Source organism: Crinia signifera, chromosome 5 (assembly GCF_055691185.1).
Source record: "Crinia signifera chromosome 5, ASM5569118v1, whole genome shotgun sequence".
Classification (NCBI taxonomy): Eukaryota; Metazoa; Chordata; class Amphibia; order Anura; family Myobatrachidae; genus Crinia; species Crinia signifera.
The window spans coordinates 43,867,007-43,886,133 of NC_139221.1; the positions used below are offsets into that span (position 1 = coordinate 43,867,007).

At 46.5% G+C, this 19,127-nt stretch overlaps 1 protein-coding gene across 1 annotated transcript in view; it reads left to right on the forward strand.

Annotated features, from left to right (window-relative positions):
• LOC146005691 (lipoxygenase homology domain-containing protein 1-like) overlaps window positions 1–19,127 on the forward strand; it is a 190,799-nt gene that overhangs the window by 47,094 nt on the left and 124,578 nt on the right. The window contains exons 7-11 of the mRNA XM_083145116.1: window positions 2,391–2,604; window positions 10,012–10,193; window positions 11,793–12,000; window positions 12,081–12,235; window positions 16,835–16,913. Of these exons, the coding sequence (XP_083001242.1) occupies window positions 2,391–2,604; window positions 10,012–10,193; window positions 11,793–12,000; window positions 12,081–12,235; window positions 16,835–16,913 (838 nt within the window). The remainder of the gene's footprint in view (window positions 1–2,390; window positions 2,605–10,011; window positions 10,194–11,792; window positions 12,001–12,080; window positions 12,236–16,834; window positions 16,914–19,127) is intronic.

Consider the following 19,127-nt stretch of genomic DNA (forward strand, 5'->3'; position numbering starts at 1 on the left):
CACAGATGACCACAGGGAGGGTGATCACAGCACAGATTACCACAGGGAGGGTGATCACAGCACAGATGACCACAGGGAGGGTGATCACAGCACAGATGACCACAGGGAGGGTGATCACAGCACAGATGACCACAGGGAGGGTGATCACAGCACAGATGACCACAGGGAGGGTGATCACAGCACAGATTACCACAGGGAGGGTGATCACAGCACAGATGACCACAGGGAGGGTGATCACAGCACAGATTACCACAGATGACCACAGGGAGGGTGATCACAGCACAGATGACCACAGGGAGGGTGATCCCAGCACAGGGTGGCTGATCAAATGTGTATAGGTAGGCAGGGGTAATGTGGTGATCGGCGCAATTTTAGTTTTTTTACACTAAATACAGCTCTGTCACAGCTCTGACACAGCTCTCTCCAAGGCTCTAACACGAGTGAGACGGTTAGAGCCCGGGAAGAGAAGCCAAAACTTCCTGTATCAATTAAAAGGCTGTGATTGGTTTAGTCAGGACTGACTGACCAATCACAGCGATCGGCGGGGCGGGACCACTCTGATTGGTCCGCCGGGGCACTGCAGTGATCGGCTGCTGTCGATGACAGCAGCCATCGTTACTATGTCACCTTGTCACTTGACAAGGTGACATGACACGGCGGGGACGTACCGGTACGGCAAGTTGCGCGAACTACCTCGCTGCAGTGACGTACCGGTACGTCTCAGGGTGGGAAGGGGTTAATAGGATGAGAGATTCAGAAAGTAAGAGATTTGGGAAGAAATCTCCAGTTTTTTTAAAGCGGCAATCATTTACACGGCAAAACCAGTTTAATTTTGATGTGTACATGATTGCCGCTTTAAAAAAACTGGAGATTTCTTCCCAAATCTCTCACTTTCTGAATCTCTCATCCTATTAAATCTCACCCTAAATGTGCTATGCTTTTTTTTTTTTTTTAAATACGTGACCCAGCGCAAATCATGAGCCACCCCTGGCATAAGTGACTGAAGATAATATTAATTTGTTCATGCCTATGATGCCTAACCCCTCCCTGGGGACACCAGCACCCCAAGGTACTGAAACCCAGAGGTCCCTCCTGCAGCACCTGCTGCTCATCCCCTTTTACCAGATCCATCATCTCTTATCATACCCATCATTGCGCCCCTTGCGTCTGCGATTGTATTGATGATATATCAGTGTTAATTATATCAATGCCACCTCTCCTTACTGATTGTAGCAGGTACAACAATCAGTGGGGGAGGGCACTGATATGTACTCAGTACAGTCACTGACTAACAGGTGAATTAATGGGAATTATTAAATGTTGTTATATAATGCCATCAGTGAGTGAGGGGAGATGGTATTTTAGGTACAGTAATGAAGCCTGCTACAATCAGTAAGCCTGGGTCACTCGTATCCAATGCAGTGAGTGAGGGTGTCATAATGGGGCATGGGGTCCCATTACATTTCGAGAAGGGAGGCATTGGTCTAAAATGCAGTAAGAGGGGCATAAATCAGGAATGAAAATATAGGGCTATACATTGTTTGAGGGAGGGGGACACTAAACCGGTATCTTGGTTAGGGCTCATGAGAACGAATCCACCACAGGGTTTAATGCAGAGTTGGAGGAACTGTAAATTGTGGTGTATGTATGTCACTCCCTTAGAGTGCAGGGTATAGGTACCAGTATGCAGAGTTGTTTGCATCTTTCTGCAGTACCTCTTTGTGTACACTTGGTTTGCTACTGGTGATTCCACATATATACCATTCATTCCATCTGTATGCACTTACCTAAAATATGCTACACAAGTACTATATAGGGGGAGGGGTGCTGGTTAAGTTACCCAGGTCCGATCTTGTTGGATGGAACCGTAGACACCTACTGAGGAAGGACAGGCGTGCCCATTTGCAGGTATGGTTCACTTACAGTATGATTCTAAATTGTTTCAGTTGCAAATGCATCATAACAAATTAAGGACCTGGAGCTTTGAGAAAATGTTTTACATTATGAGAAACCTTGGGAACCATTGATGTACAGTAAAGATAAATCGGGCCTGATTTCCAGCAAGACAATAAAAGTCCATGGAGCAGATCTTTGATTGTTTTCAAAACCTTTTAATAATAGAGAGAAATATTACTTTGTTCAAGTGTATTTTTTTTTCTTGTCAATATAAGGACCACAACTTGTGTAATACAAAAAGCAGACAATAGTATTACATCACTTCCCATATTGTATGCCACATGCCTACTGCACAACTTTTTGTTGAGGTACTGGACATCCTTTTGTGCAGTCACAACACACACACACACACACACACACACACACACACACACACACACATATATATTGTTGATAGTTTTTCTTGGTAATTTTTGTGTTTTCATTCCTCCTAGACTGACTGCTTCGTGTTGGAGGCAGTGTCTTTGGGGCAGCTGCGGAAGGTGGTGATTGGACATGACAGGGAGGGCTACGGAGCAGGAATGTATGTAAAGATGGTCACAATAAAAGAATCTCAATACTCTACTAGTGAATGGATGTTTGTACTGCGGAATTGGCTTGATAGTCATCTGGGATTATGTCAGACCGTTTGCAAACTGTACACACAAGGTACTGATATTATTTACTGCAGTCTGCCTAATGGTTTGCCTTAACACTTATCCAGTGGTGTAGCTAGGTGCCACGGTGCCCGGAGCAAGGGCATGTTTCGCGCCCCCCCCATTTGTAGTAGGTGGGGCTCTTGCGTGGCAAAAAGGGGGAGCGGCCTAACATTATACCATGCACCGTAATGCCCATTGCACATATTAGCGAACTCTGTAATACCCATTACACATAAAGCCACATGCCATAATACCAATTACACATAAGGTCACACATGATGCCCATTACATACTATATAACAAGCTGTAAATATACTGTAATGCTGTTCTAAATGCAGCACCTTGTTCTCCATGCTACAGATGGTACCCCAGCGCCGTTCTTCCCATCTCTTATTAACTTAGCCCCTGAAATAGGGCTTCAGCGCTATAATGATTACTAATGTTTAGTGTTGGGGCAGGGACGGCGGTCTCTATAGTTTGTACTGTGATCTCAGGCTCCTAATTGCTGAGCCGTTATAGCGAGATCTCAGTCCTTTGGCCTCTTATGTTGAGGCAGGCATAGTCGGCATCTCCCTTGGGCTGTCTATCAGGCAAAAATGTTGTTCTAACTGCAGCACTAGTTCTCCGTGCTGCAGCTAGTACTCCAGCGCCATGTGAATACGATTTCAGCGCTACAATGATTATTAGCGCTAATGCCGCCCATACACGTCCCGATACGTGCGTGCGTTCCGTGCTTAACTAGCACGCATCACATCGCATTGCATGCCCTGTGCATGCGTTGTGCATGCGATGCGATGCAAACTAAGTACAAAAAGTATGTGCAAGCAGATACTTTTTGTACTGTGCGATGAGGTGCCGCGGGAGCGCGCACCTCAAAGCACACATCGCACAGCCCGCATCGCAGCGTGTATGGACTCCCTAAGTGCTGGGACAGGGACTGCAGGACTGGCAACAGTTATCCTGGGGCCCGGTACTCTGACATCTCTGCTGGGCCCTGGGCCCCCCCTTCCCAACACACACATTATATGAGACATGTTTTTGCTGGTGACTGATTAAAGCTGAGTACACCCTACGTGATGTGTTTAACCAGAGATGCCCGCAGGGGTAGGGGGGGGGACGACGACTGCTGAAGGGGCGGGGACATTGTTAATGTCCAGCGGTAATGTGCGCATCATTGCCAATATTTTGCATACACACTAAGCAATATTTTAATCAATATCGCTCAGAAGGGGGTAAATGAACAATATCATTTAAAATATTGCTTATTATGTATTGACCTTAAGTGAGAGGAAGGCCTGAGAGAGGGGGGATGGGACCAGAGAGAGAGAGACAGACAGACAGTCCAGAGCCAGAGAGAGAGACCAGGATCAGAGAGAGAGATAGAGAGAGAGAGCAGGATCAGAGAGAGAGATAGATAGAGAGAGACCAGGGTCAGAGAGAGAGACAGATTACAGTCAGAGAGAGAGACAGACAGACCAGGGTCAGAGGGAGACAGACAGAGGCGTAACTAGACCTTTGTGGGCCCCATAGCAAAATTCTGAATGGGGCCCCCCTGTGCTTCGCGATAGTGGGGAGGAGTGGGGATTGAGGTGATGGGTGTCAGAACAGCATATAGGGGGTGAGGCGTGACAGGGGAGGGTGAACATGGAGGTGTCATGTATACAGTACTAATATTTATATTTGTGTGTACACACTACACACTACATAGGGGCAATAATAGCAATAGTAATAGGGGCAGTGACAGAGGTACTGTAGTGATGGTAGCAATGATAGCAGCAGTGATAGTGGAAGTAATTGTGGTAGTGATGGTGTTGTGACAGCGTTAGTGATGGTGGCAATGATGGCAGCAGTGATAGTGGAAGTGATGGTGTTGTGACAGGGGTAGTGATGGTGACAGTAATAGGGGTAGTAATAGTGGCAGTGATGGCAGCAGTGACAACGGCTGTGATAGGGTTAGTGATAGTGACTGTGATGGGGAATAGTAATAGGGGCATTGATGGTTGTAGTAACAGGGGTAGTAATAGTGGCAGTGATGGGGGATAGTAATAGTGGCAGTGATGGGGGCAGTAATAGTGGCAGTGATGGGGATAGTAATAGTGGCAGTGACGGGGCTAGTGATGGGGGTAGTAATAGCGGCACTGATGGGGGTAGTAATAGCAGCAGTGATGAAGGTAGTAATAGTGGCAGTGATGGGGCAATAATAGCAGCAGTGATGAGGGTAGTAATAGTGGCAGTGATGGGGATAGTAATAGTGGCAATGACGGGTCTAGTGATGGGGGTAGTAATAGCGGCAGTAATGGGGGTAGTAATAGCGGCAGTTATGGGGGATAGTAATAGTGGCAGTGATGGGGCAGTAATAGCAGCAGTGATGGGGGTAGTAATAGTGACAGTGATGGGGATAGTAATAGTGGCAATGACGGGTCTAGTGATGGGGCAGTAATAGCAGCGGTGATGGGGTAATGATAGGAGTTATTGGGGTAGTGAAAGCGGCAGTGATGGGCAGTGGCATAATAATAGAGGGTGCGACTTGGGGGGGGGGGGGGGTGAGGCCCCAGCAGCCTATCCCCTGCACCCTCTAATTAAATATTTTACTCACTTTTTATTTGTAATAATCCCCGGATTTACGTCCCACACAGCCGCATTGTACTTACATGGTTCCCTCCTCCCCTCTCCCTCCGTGTAAGTGCGGCTGTGCGCAACGTAAATCTAGGTGATTATTAGAAATAAAAAATGAGGAAAACATTTTTAGAGGGTGCAGGGGATAGCTTGCTGGGGCCTCGGGCCCCCAAAGCGACCGGGCCCCATAGCAGCTGCATCCCCTGCACCCTCTATAGTTACGCCACTGGAGACAGATTACAGTCAGAGAGAGACAGACAGACCAGGGTCAGAGAGAGAGACCAGGATCAGAGAGAGAGACCAGGGTCAGAGAGAGACAGATTACAGTCAGAGAGAGAGAGACAGACAGACAGACAGACAGACAAGACAGACAGACCAGGGTCAGAGAGAGAGACCAGGATCAGAGAGAGAGAGAGAGACCAGGGTCAGAGAGAGACAGATTACAGTCAGAGAGAGAGACAGATTACAGTCAGAGAGAGAGACAGACAGACAGACAAGACAGACAGACCAGGGTCAGAGAGAAAGACCAACCATGGGGAGGGTGAGAGAGAGAGAAGCTCCAGGGAAAGTGTTCTGTACCTCTGGCTGCTCCTGCTCGGGATGGCACAGCTCCTCCTGATGAAGCCATACTACTGTTTGCTTCCCTTCCCCTGCTCTAGTCTGAAATGAGCTTCACAGAGAGCAGTCTCCGATTGGCCCAGTCAGTGTCCTGTGCTGCTGATCTCAGTGCAGTCGCTGGGTCCTAGCTCCTGCACTTGTTTAGGGGTTGGCTGCCTCTGCTCTACCTGCCAGCAGATTCGTAGCTGCTCTGTGTGATGGGGAGAGGCTGCTGATTGCACCATGGATCTTCTCCTGTGCTGCTCTCCCTGCTCCTCGGCGGCATGAAGACGCAGACCGCAGGGAAGAAGACACAGTGCAGGGTAATGAGGTCACCATTTCTGCAACGGAGCCTGGGGAAAGACCAAGTGACAGGGTAACGGAGGGGGGAGCTGGCTGTGGTATATTCATTTTTACTTGAGCTTATTAACGAGCGGGTCATTGGAGTATCTACAATCTTAACAGGCACTGCAGCTGAGCCACATTTTTTATGCCTCTGATCCTTGGGGCCCTGTATGGGTGACCCCCTCTGTCGCCGGGCCTGAGGGACTGTGGTCTGTGCCGCCCACACTGATCTCCGGCTCCTGTAAGCTGAGCGTGTAATGAGATGTCAGTGGCAGTGCTTTAGCCGCCTATGCTGGGGCAGGGATAGTCAGCGTTTCAGTTGGGCTGTCTGCCGCCGCCACATTAGTTACGGCCAGATGTATCAAGCTTCAAAAGTGATAAAATGGAGAGTGATAATCAACCAGCCAATCAGCTTCTACCTGTTATTTTTCAAACCCAGCCTGTAACATGACAGGTATAAGCTGATTGGCTGGCTGTTTATTACTCTCAATTTTATCACTTTTTGAAGCTTGATACATCTGGGCCTATGCCCGTTATTTCTGCTCACAGCGTGGGAGCAGGCGAGCAGGGCAGGGGAGCCGGCGGTGCACGGCTTTGGCGCCATTTGATCTCTCTGCGCCCGGAGCTTGTGCTCCGCCGGCTCCACCCTCCCTACGCCCCTGCACTTATCTATACAAACCTCAAGACTTCCCTCTAACACTATGAACCCAATGTACGGTAATCTGCAGTGGTGTAACTAGATATTCATAGGCCCCATAGCAAAAGTGCCCCCTATTTAGCAACTGATGGTGATAAATGTATGTAAAACATATTACTTAGACAGTAAAGATGGGTGACTTTCAGCTGTGGGCCCTATAGCAGCTGCACCCCTTGCATCTATGGTAGTTGCGCCTTGGTGATCTTGGATGAAGGAAAAACTCTGAGGTTGCTTTAAATGGGCAGTCAATAACAAGGCAGGGTTTTACCTTGTAAATGATTTCTTCTACAACATTCCGAAGTCTGACTAATGACTGTCGGAATCCCGACTGTCAGGCAAATATACCACACCCGTTCTAAACATCCTAGCATCTGATGTGTGCACATGTGGCATGTGTACATTTTTAGCATTCAATAAACTTACTTATCTAAACCTGAAATAAAGACCCAGAGACTTAGATTTGGCAGAAAGTGTTATCTGAGTTTATTTAATGCACTTTAAGCTGATTAATTTGATTATAATTAATTAAAGGTGACCAAGAAATAACAGCTAATTATCTAAGCTCCACCCCACAACTGACATACGTAAGCAAACATTCCCTAACAACAAGCGGTATCCCCTTCACCTACTACATTGACTGCCCACCCGTCTGAGTGGGGTCGCTGTCCCCGAGCAGGTTATCCAGCGAAGGCCTATAGTCAATGAAGGCGAGAGCACCGAAAACAAACCATATACACTGAATCTTCGTTTAACGAAGACCTAAATCAATAACCTGCCATTCTTTCCCGCCAATCAGCCAATGCAATTAACACCCACCAGCAATCCAAAAAGGGAAGGGAGGGCGGGGAATCTTTGAGGAATATCCCTAATCCTTATTGGATCCGAGTCACATGCTTCCCTAGGTGCACACAGCCTTGGATGTTTAACCCACCACATGGGGCAGTCATTCTGTTATTCTTCCAGAATCCCACATGGCTGCTGGACTCACATCCGTCCCTATGATATAAAAGGGCCACTTATCGACAAATTTTAGCTATTTAAACCTTGTTGCATATGATAAATTGTGCTACCAATCAGCCTCTAACTGTCATTTTTCAAACACATGATAAATTATCCGCATGAGGTTGTAGACTGAGGGTTTTTTCACACCTGTTCTGAAGCCAAATGTCAATGTTATTGCTTGCCACCGTCCAACATTAATATTACTGGTTAAATGCAATACCCGCACACACCACATATTTTCATTTTGAAAAAAGACTTGTGCTTTAAGAAATACCAAGGGGCACATCATTTGGATGGAGAGACTTTCAATACATGTCAGTATGCAGGTCAGTATGGAGGAGATAAGGCTGAGCATGCTCTTCCACATCTTTGGGGGGGGGGGAATTCCATAGCATTGGGCAATACTGTTTGGTGATCACAGGTGATTACAAGACATCAGATGCTAAGGAGGACACAAAAAATAGAGGACGTCCTTCCTTCGTATGTGAGCAGCATCCATCGTCTGCATATTTATTGTACAACTGGAAGAAGATTTGGACTCACCCTACGCACTGCTCACCATCAAAGAACAAATAATATGGTCCTTAGCACAGTCACTGTAAATGTGTGATGTACAGTACAGTAGGAGTGAAAATACAGGAGACAATGGCAATCACCCCCAAGCGCCAGTCCTGAAGGGGCACACTGACCTCTATTGCTTCATGATCGTATTTATGCCCCTCACAGGAGGAAAAAGCAGGGAGCTCAGGGGGGGGAGACGAGATGAGACTTTCAGCAGTGCTTCTGGGGGCGGGGTCAGAGCCTGACGGATGCCCCCGCCGCCCCGCCGCGCACCCCCAATCCCCCGCCGCCTGCCGCCCATGCAAACCCCCCCCCCCCCAATCCCCTGCAGCCTTACCTACCGCGCTGGTCCCGGCAGCTCCGTTCTTCTTCTGCTGAGGACCACCACAAAATGGCCGCCCCATACAGCAGACAGTTTCAGAGAACTGCGTGCTATATGGGGGTGCCATTTTGTGGTGGTCCTCAGCAGAAGAACGGAGCCACCGGAACCAGCGAGATAGGTAAGTCTGCGGGGGATTGGGGCGGGTGTAAATATAGCACCGCAGCCCCCGGTGCCCCCACATGCACAGCGCCCCCCCGCGGTGGCGGGGGCTGTGGTGCTATAGTTACGCCGCTGCAATTTGCGTACTTTTAGCCCCTCCGCACCCCCATATAGCACACAGTTCTCTGAAACTGTCTGCTGTATGGGGGCGGCCATTTTGTGGTGGTCCTCAGCAGAAGAAGAACGGAGCCTCCCTGCACTGCTTCCGGGTGCAGGGAGGAAGAAGCGGAGCCCTCACAGCCGGGTAAGGGTTCAGGTAGGGAGGGGGGACCCACTGCACATAGCTGGCCATCGCCTTTGTTACTGCATATGCTATTATTAACAATGCGAATGCCGGTGATGTGCAGCCGGGGTTATTAGAGAATCCAGCCCTGTGTCTTTTTCCTCCTTCAATGTATGAGCTGCAGCTGGAGTTTTGCAGAATAGATAGCGACAATAATTTTTTAATATACAATACACAATTTAGTTTAAGACTGAATAAGACACAATGTTATATACTCTTATTTAATACTCTATCCTACATGAGAAAATATTCCAATTAACTTGGAAGTCCCAAAAATGTTGTACATACACTTAAGAAACATCAACATGCCAACACTGAAACCCGCCAATCTCCCAAGAAATCTCTGCAGAGGCACAAACTGACATTTCCAATCAATATATGCTCATCCATCTAATATATAATAATAGTTTATGGATGGTTCTGCTTGACAGCTTACAAATTCTTTTCATTTCGCTAAACCCTAGATATATGTAGTACTTTAACGTTATTATCCCTTTTGTAAAAATTAAAACATGTTTTTACGAGAAAAATAAAATAAAAAGATTTTGTGATCATTAACATGCACTTCAGGCGGTTAGATATGCAAAGTTAAAACGGTATATATCACCAAGGAAAACTAAAAAGAATTAATTTGTCTAGGATAGTTTTGAAAAATTGTTGCTATGGTTACCTATTAGCGCAAGACATATCAACCTGTAAGATGTCAAATAAATATTCCATGATATTCTTACCTTGTATTCATTTGACTTGTTTTTGCTATTTTCTATGTTTCAAGGCAAGAGATTACTAACGAGCCCCAAACCTATTGCGCAGTCAGGAGGTTCGTGGATAATTGATATTGCTGGTTCTGGATTTGAGGCTTTGGAGACCCAGAACCACTTTGCTATTTTGTTTTACGGTGAATTGGATAAAGAACAAGTGGAAGTAGCAATTACTGGAAACACACTGCAGATAAAGGTATTTATTATATGCGTGCAATTCTCTGTTAGATATATACTCAAGAGCAGGGGCAGATTGGGAACTAAAAGTGATCCTGGAAAATGTTCTAGAAGTGGACTTGTTTAATACATCGCTACACCTGGATTGAAGCCATGGGTTTGAATATGCTTGTCAGTCTAGTGGCCCCAAAACCTTTAAGCGGCTGTCAAATATCCCACCCCTCTCCTCGGTGGAGCCCAGAATTACTCCAAAAATTGTGATACCTCCAGATAGCTCCCACTCTTGTTCCTTTCACAGATGTGACAATGGATACAGATGGGCTCCCGCATTAAATAAGTATTATGTACCTGATTCAGACAAACAGGTAAACGAACACCCGCCCCCAACAGGAGAGAAATCATTTGCTGGTCATCCAATTATTTTTCTACCCTCCGGTAATAAAAGCCAGTCTAGACTGACTTTTATTCCGGACGCAATCCTTCAACTTCGGGGCAGGTGAACTGGCAAAGGTTGTTTGTGTAACAGACCGGAAGGGGACTGGGCCACTACTCTGGGCAGGGCCGCATCTTAAAAAAACAAGCAAAACTTTGGTTGACAGGTGGCCTCACAGGTGCCCCGGAGTATCCAATCCCAGGATTCCGGGATTAGACGGCGCATGCGCAGTCTAATGCCAGGCAGCGTTTGAGCACCCACTCAGTTGCTGCCTAGTTGTTCCTGACTCCGGTGTGCGGCCTGTGCAGGGTGACTTGGTCATAGGTCATGCTACACAGGCCGCACCTCTGCCTCAGGAACCCTCCGCCTCCCGGCCTGTGCACCCAGCAATACCCAACCTGCGCTTCAGGTAGCACATAACCCCCCGCCAACTGCCTCCCTGTCACCCCTTACACCCTGCAGACTGACTCCTTGTGGCACCAATGCAATGCTTCCATCTGCCCCGCTCCCCCTCATAAGTAAATGTAAGGGATCAGGGAGTTTTCTTTTAGGGATGCCAATCCCGAGATCCTAGGAATCCTGGGATTGAGCATTTTTCCAATCCCGATTCCCGGAATTGAAAAAATGCCCAGGCATTGGCATCCCTAACTAGCAGTACATGCTCAATATATTTATCAAGCGGTACTGGTTAACCTTTCATCTATGGTGACTGGCCACAACCCCTCTGTAGACTAGCCAAACCCCTAGACATGGGTCCCTTCCCCTTCATTCCCCGGTGGGTCCTTCATTCCCCAGTTTGACCTTGCCCAGGTGGTCCTGCGAAGTAATCTGCTCACCGTTTTCTCTCAGCATCTCAATGTACCAGACTTGTACCAAGTTATGTGATACCATTGACAGCCCCTGCTATGAATGTGAGGTAAGAAATGGAGGGGGAACAACAACCTATGTGTTTACATTTTACATCTCTAGCCTCTTCTGATTGGTGAATCGGTGTCCTCTGATCAGTAGTGTCTAACTTTACAACCACCACCACGATTATGCCAGCAGTATATTATGATGCCTACTACACTGCCATGGACACTGCAATTTAAATAATTATGGATATATGGGAGTCTCATAGAAACATTATAATTTCCTATAATGGTCAAGTTTATACAAATACAGACTGTTTATATTTATTTTTAGGAACAACTACAAGTTGGATCCCTCTATAAAGTACACGTTTCCTGGTCCCGTGCACAGATTTTTAAGTCATGGTATTTATCATCAATACATATGAAACACACAGTGACTAATCAGGAGATGTGGTTAAGCTTTAATTGCTGGTTGAGGACTAATGAGGATAGATGTGTGGAGGTCCCCGCTCTGTACCCTGATGAGGATCCCCTCCCCGGTAACTGTTATTTTCATGTGACATACTGTTCATTCACTGTGAAACTGCACTTGTTGAACACACCTACATTTATTTTTCAGTGGTGGAATATACAGTTTCTGTATATACTGGTGATACAATGGATATAGAAAGAGCCGGCAGAGTGTACATTTGCATTGTAGGAGAACATGGAGACACAGGAAATAGAGTTCTAAATGTGTCAGGCACCGATGCCATTTCCTTTTCTAAAGGACAGGTAACAAGAGGACTCAAACCACATAGCAATACGTGGCATGGCTTTATTTTAATGCATGTAGAGTTACAGTACTACACTAAGGGGGGGTATTCAATGTAGGGTCACGACTGTCGGGCTGGCCCAACAGCCGTGACCCTGTCCCATTGTCTGCCAGCTTGATTTTGCCGAAATAGTCGAGCTGCGGCCGGGAGCTCAACAATTCCAGGCAATTCTCTGCAAAACGTGCCCGACTGCTTGTGAAGTCGGGCACGTTCTGCCGAAATCCCTGTTTAATGCTGTTGGGGAAGACAGAATTGAAAAGGACCCCACCACTATTTCCCCTGTCGGGAATAATGATGGAAGATTGAATATCCCCCTATGTTGTTATCCTCCGCCATTACTAGTCATCAAAGATAATCGTAAATTTCACTCTAGTGGCCATGGTAGAATGTATTCCAAAGCTACACACTCTTCAAATGGTGTCATTCTAACACAGGTTAGCTATCGGCACCTGGAACAGAGACAAGGAGCCTAACATTCCACTGGTTCTTATCTAGAACTCATTCAAGGATGGCAAGTACCTTGTGTGTTGTACTGTAGCTTCTGGCCCAGATTCCCAGCAAGACAGGCTCATAAGGAAGCCAATAGGAAATGTGTCATTGGGTCTGGTTTGGTAATGAAAAGATGGATAAGGTACAGAACAAATAGACTGAAGAATGGTGAGGACAATCTGAAGTCAGGATTACAAACAATGAAATGAAAAAAAAGGTCAGGTACACGTACAGCCACTGACCTGGGTACTGAGGGAGGGTGACCAAACCAGAGATGGAGTAGCCCCAAAACATGTGCATAAATTGAAGGTTAGGATGAGAGATGGCTAGGTGTAATAAAAAAAATGGGTCTTGAGAGCCTGTTTAAAGTTTTGTAGGGAGGTGGAGAGTCTGATAGGGAGCGGTAGAGAATTCCAGAGATACGGAGCACAATGGACAAAATCTTGGAGGTAACAATGGGAGGAAGTAACAAGTTGGCAAAGAGAGGCAGTGTGCATTGGTGGAGCGAAGAGGGTGGGTGGGAGTGTAGAGAGAAATACAGTCAAATATGTAAGTGGAAAAGGAGTGGGTTTTTGCAAAAGAAGTATTAAATCAAAAACAGTACACCGAATGTTTTAATATTTAATTGTACAGCATCTTCACCTGGGGGACGGGAGGCAGCAACATAAAACCCCTTGTGCCTTGCCATTGTCTCCCCCGGGACTGCTGCAGCATCTTCTTCTTTCTTTAACTTCGTCCTTAGGCTCTTTTGCATGGACACTGCTCTTCCAGGTCTTTTGTGATATGTTCATTCTTCTGGAGCTTTTCATCATTTCTTCGCCATAGGACTGTCTCCCCGGCCTTGTACTGGTTAATATTAGCTGGTACATGGGGACGGAGTAAAGACGTGGTGAGCCACAATTGGTGCCATGCCATATTTGAAAATTCATGATGGCCATGGCAAGCCAATCATGGCTTGCTTCATCATCGCCCCACCCCTAGAATTAGCCAGCACAGGACTTTTGCAGTGTGTTCATTACTCTGAAGCTTGCCATCACTCCTCCACCATAGGACTGTCTGGTTAATTTTAGCTGGTACAAGGGGATGGAGTGAAGATGTTGTGAACCACGATTGGTGCGCAACATTTTTGAAAATCCAAGATGGCCATGGTAAGCCAATCATAGCTTACTGCATCATCTACCCACTCCCCTCTACTGGCTAATATCAACCAGTGCGAGGCTAAGGAGGCAGTCCGATGGTGGAGGAGGACAAAAGAATAGCCCCGGAAGATAAAAGACTCCACGGAAGTCTTGGATGGACGGGGACATGCAAAAAAGCTTAAAAACTGCACTCTGTAAAAAAAGCATGTCACCCGCTACCAAGCTCAGCAAGGGAAGGGGAGTGATGCTGGTTGGGGGCGCCCCCTTCTGGCATGCTTTCACAGCATCCAAGCAATGTGCCCTTGCCCTTGTTACACCACATAGCAGGGAAATGTATACCACTTTAAAATGTGTTGGGTCAGAAATGTCTTGATTGTGTTACTAAAGCAACTTAAAGTTGACAAAGTTAGTATAATCCAATCCTTTCAACATACTGTACAGAATAATTCCCATCCACCCCCACTCAGGTCAGATTGCCACCACTTATAACTCTACATATACTGCATGCCATGGCGAATCAAGCTTCAGTCCATAATTATAAGCACTCATGGACACAAGGTCACTGTGCCTGACATGCCTGTCATGTTCTATGTACATTTCATTCTGCGCAAATAAAAGGAAAAAACAACATAATAAATAGTTAGGCGACAACCAGCTTTTTGCTCCTCACCATACTTACATTGTCTGAATCCAAGCGCTGACAGCATTTCCGAGATAAGTGTTACTGCAGGGTTCTTTTTTAGGAAGTTACATACTAACAGCTTTCTTTATCCTTTACGCAGGTTTAAGTAATTGACACATTACATTTCCAATAAACAGTTTTTTATGTTCTATCAAAGCATCTTCACATCTGTAAAACTTGATAAAAGTCAGTGCGACGTTTGGCGTACACCGATATTAAATATAGAGTTAACTTTTTTTTTTTTTATTTTGCAAATGTACAATCTGAAATTTTCTTCATACGTTTGAAGTGCCGCTGATATTACGGCAAACCGCTTTATGGAAAGCCTGCAGGATCTGCTTTATGTAAACAGAGCTAATTTGACAGAAATGACAAAACACAGGCTCTTCCAAAAAAAAAAAAATATATATATATATATATATATATAAAACCATTTTATTCTCACGGGGACAGTTTATCCCTCTGTCTGAAAGATCTGTTAATTAAAATGAAATAACCACTGCTGCCCGTAAACCTGATGTACTGTTATTGGACTTTATCAGTAATTTGCAAATACACAAAACACAATGAATAAATGTCTTAAAGGAATACTGAAAATGTATATATTAGAAACGTTGGGCCTAATTCATGATTTTATGGAATTACATAGCCACAAGGAAGAAGCTATGTAATTCTGTGTAATTAAAATGTAAATGCAGCAGGATGCATCTGTAGGAGATAGGCTCCCCCAGCATGCATCTGCGAGATCCAACAGTCGTTACGCCTTCAGAAGGCAGACCAGTTGTTAGGAAAGGTTCAAGGTGCCGCCCATGCTCTGCCTACCAATGCTACAGCATGTCAATCATGATAGAGGGCATATCACAAGACCCGTTCTGCCCCTTAGGAGCCCCACAGCCACTGGATTTCTACAAAAACCGTTGGGTTTATGTACAAATCTGAACTATGCCCTTTGTGGACGCGGGGCGTTGTGAGTGTGGCCGCTAAATAGGGTGTGGCTAAATTACGTCAATATTTTCATTAGAATCAAACGTGTGTATCCAAGGCCTTGATATAAGATGGGGTGGGGGCTAAACCTCCACCGAACACTCAGACCCCTATAGAGGTCCTTGTATTCTGTCCCCCACCTCCTATCAGTACACCTGATTATCATGCAGACCTTATACTATGGGACATAATTATCCCCCGGACTTCATTATTCCCACTGTTGCCATAAACACATTTCATCACATCTGTATCCAAGAAAGGGGCTAATTGTAGATATGACAAAGAATATGTTCATCACATACAAATATCCAGCACCCAGCGACTTTCCTGATGTCTCTTGTGTTAGTCTACCAATCAGTGCTTGGGAAATCATTTTGGTAACATTTGCACCAGTTTGATATTAATACAGGTGCATGTAAGTTTTTTGGTACCCTAGGCAAAACCTACTGCCACTTCCAACCCCACGCTGCTACCAATACCCAGTTTCCAACTACTCAACGTATGGAGGTGCCATCTTTCTCCTTCATTTTTGTGGCAGACTTGCATACATCCCAACATGACCCAGTCAAGGAGTGACAAAATACTCTGTTTCTGGACTTCCGTGCCAGTGGCAGTTGCAGAGGCAGGGCTACAGCGCAGTCCAAAATTCATATGGCTGCATCTACATTTTGTGTTTTGACCGGTCCCTTTTAAAGGGACCTGTTTGGCAGAAAGGAGCCTGCACATGTTTTAGCAGGATGCAGTCGAACAGGAGCTGTTTAGCAGGATGCTTACTCAAGAGGATATATACACAAGACTGCTGCATCCTGCCAAAACGCAATGTGCAGACACAAGAAACTGCATCCTGCTTAACAAGATCCTGTTCGACTGCATCCTGCTAAAACTCCCTCTAATATTCTGCCAAACACTACAGCCCAGAAGTCACTGGCAGTTGGTGTGGCTCACCTATTTGAAGTTTTGGCTGCGCTACAGCCCCACATCTACAACTGTCCTTGGCAAGGAAATCCAGAAACAGAGCATTTTGTCTTACCTGGAATGGGTCATGTTGGAATTTTGTGGACTCGTGGTGCCCCCCCCCCCCCCAGATCCCGATGCCCTAATGATAGAGCCGGCCCTGTATTCATGACAGATGGGAGATGCTACTTGCCTAAAAACACTTGGATGTTTGTCCTTGCTTTGAATATACCATATTGATATACTCTAATTATGCTAAATGGATTCATGTGCCACATGCTTATAGTATGCCTGTGTTTGTGTATTGTAGGTGGATAGCTTTGGGATTAAAGCTGTATATCTAGGCAAACTGCAGAGGATTATCCTTGGCTTCAGCAATTTGAAAAAAGGTATTTATAATGCTAATTTCTGCACTTAATGCTAGTTAACTGGGGGGGGGGTTTACATTTTTTTACATGTACTCTCAGCGCAGCTAACATTTGCTAGGGACATCGGGCTGAGTAACGCTTGGTGGGGCTGTCACCTGCAATCACCCCCAGTAATTACCGGCCGGTGCAATGTATTAACAGCTGCCTAGGTGTTAAATCGCCCTGGATGCAGTGGCATAACTATAGCTCCGGGGGGCGCAGAGAAATTGGGAGCGCCGCCGGGGGGGCTGCGGGGCTATAGTTACCCGCAGTCTGCGTCTCGCCCGGCTCTCTGTCGGGACCTTCCTGACTTCACGGTCCCGGCCGGCTCCTGCTGCAATGAAAACTGACAATTAGAAAATGGCTGCCCCCATACTGCAGACAGTTTTCTGTCTGCAGTATGGGGGCAGCCATTTTCTAAGAGTCCGTTTTCATTGTAGCAGCAGGAGCCGGCCGGGACCGTGACGTCAGGAAGGTCCCGACAGAGAGCCGGGCGAGACGCAGACCGCGGGTAAGAAGGGGGGGCAGGTTAGGTGCGGCGGGGGGGGGGGGGGGCGCTAAATAGTTAGTTACGCCCCTGCCTGGACGTTTTGCCAGCTCAGAGCTAGGGTTGTTCTATGCCCACTGCAGGGACAACGCTAGCCCTGCTGCTGGCTCCAGGCTGCACACGAGATCACCATAACGGTTGCCCGCTTCTCCTCATTGTGCAGGAGAGGCAGGACCTGTTATTTTATAAATGTTATGGCCCCATTGATACATCTGCCCTTGATACTGGTATGGATCATTAGGTCACCAGCATTATGGTAGACAAGCATTAGGTCGACATGCATTTAGGTCGACATGAGTTAAAGTCGACATGCAGGAAGGTAGACATGACTTCAGGTCGACAGGGTCATTAGGTGGACATGGGTAAGGTCGACAGGGTCATTAGGCCGACATGGATAAGGTCGATATTGAAAAATGCTTCGAGCACAGTGCCTTGCTATGCTTGGCACACTATTTTATTCTCCCACCACACTCTAATGGATGGTGGGGCATAATATACCGCCTGTCGGCACATGGACACCAAAATGTACCACCGCATCCCCATGCATGGCTCGCTACGCTCGGCACACTATTTTATTCTCCCACCATGCCCACAAAGTTGGTGCAGATTTTACAATATTACCAGAAATAAGAAGGCTGCTGCTACACATCCCATAGTCTCCATAATATGAAATCTTTACTTGGTATAGATGAGCAAATGTAGGGAATTTACATAAATAACTTGTATTACTAGTTATTTATATAATGTATGCATCAGTGGCGGAACAATAAATATTGTGCCCCCCGCCAGGGAAAATTTTGCACCCCCCCCCCCCACCCTACCCCAGTTAAAACACCCCCCTGGGGAGCGGGCAGGGATTCAGCCAAATAGCGTGTGGCCAGTGTTTTCAGAATCAGAAGCGCTTCCCGCGCCGCCGCCCGGTTATTTCCAAGACACTGCAGGAACCCGGCGACAACTCACTACACAGCACCGCAGGGAACCCTTGCACCGCGGCTTCTAGACAGCGCCGCAGGTACACCCGCGCCACACGGACCCCCCTGCCCGCTGCACCCACAAGGAGGGGGGAGCTGGGGGTGTAACAATAGCGCCCGCAGTCCCCCAGACGCCCACACTTAGTCAGCGCCTACCCGCCTTCACCGGGGCTGCTGTGCTATAGTTACACCACTGGTATGCATATTGTACAGTGTTTTTCAGAGAATATGTAATCATTCACATCAAGCCCTGTCCCAATCAAATTTACAATCTACAGGCTCAATCTACAGGCTTTGTATATCCACAGTGTCGGCATACAGATACACTTACACAAGCCGTGACTTCATCACGGTAATTGGCTTGACCCCTTAAATCCCCTACCACATGTAGACAAGCACATTTATTTATTTATTGGGTTCATTTATTCTAAGAACCAATTAATCTACAACTATACCCATGCACACATATGGAGATCAACCAATCAAACCTAAGACCTCAGTGCTGTGAGGCAGCAATGCTAACCACTATACCAATCGTGCTCTCCATTTTGATATTTCCAGCATTCTACAGTCCATATAAGATATTAGCTGGCCTTTTCCAGTAGCCCAAGCCCTCAATGTAAATGGTAGTATTATGAAAAACATGTTATCAGGTCTTCAGGAGATACAGAGATCATA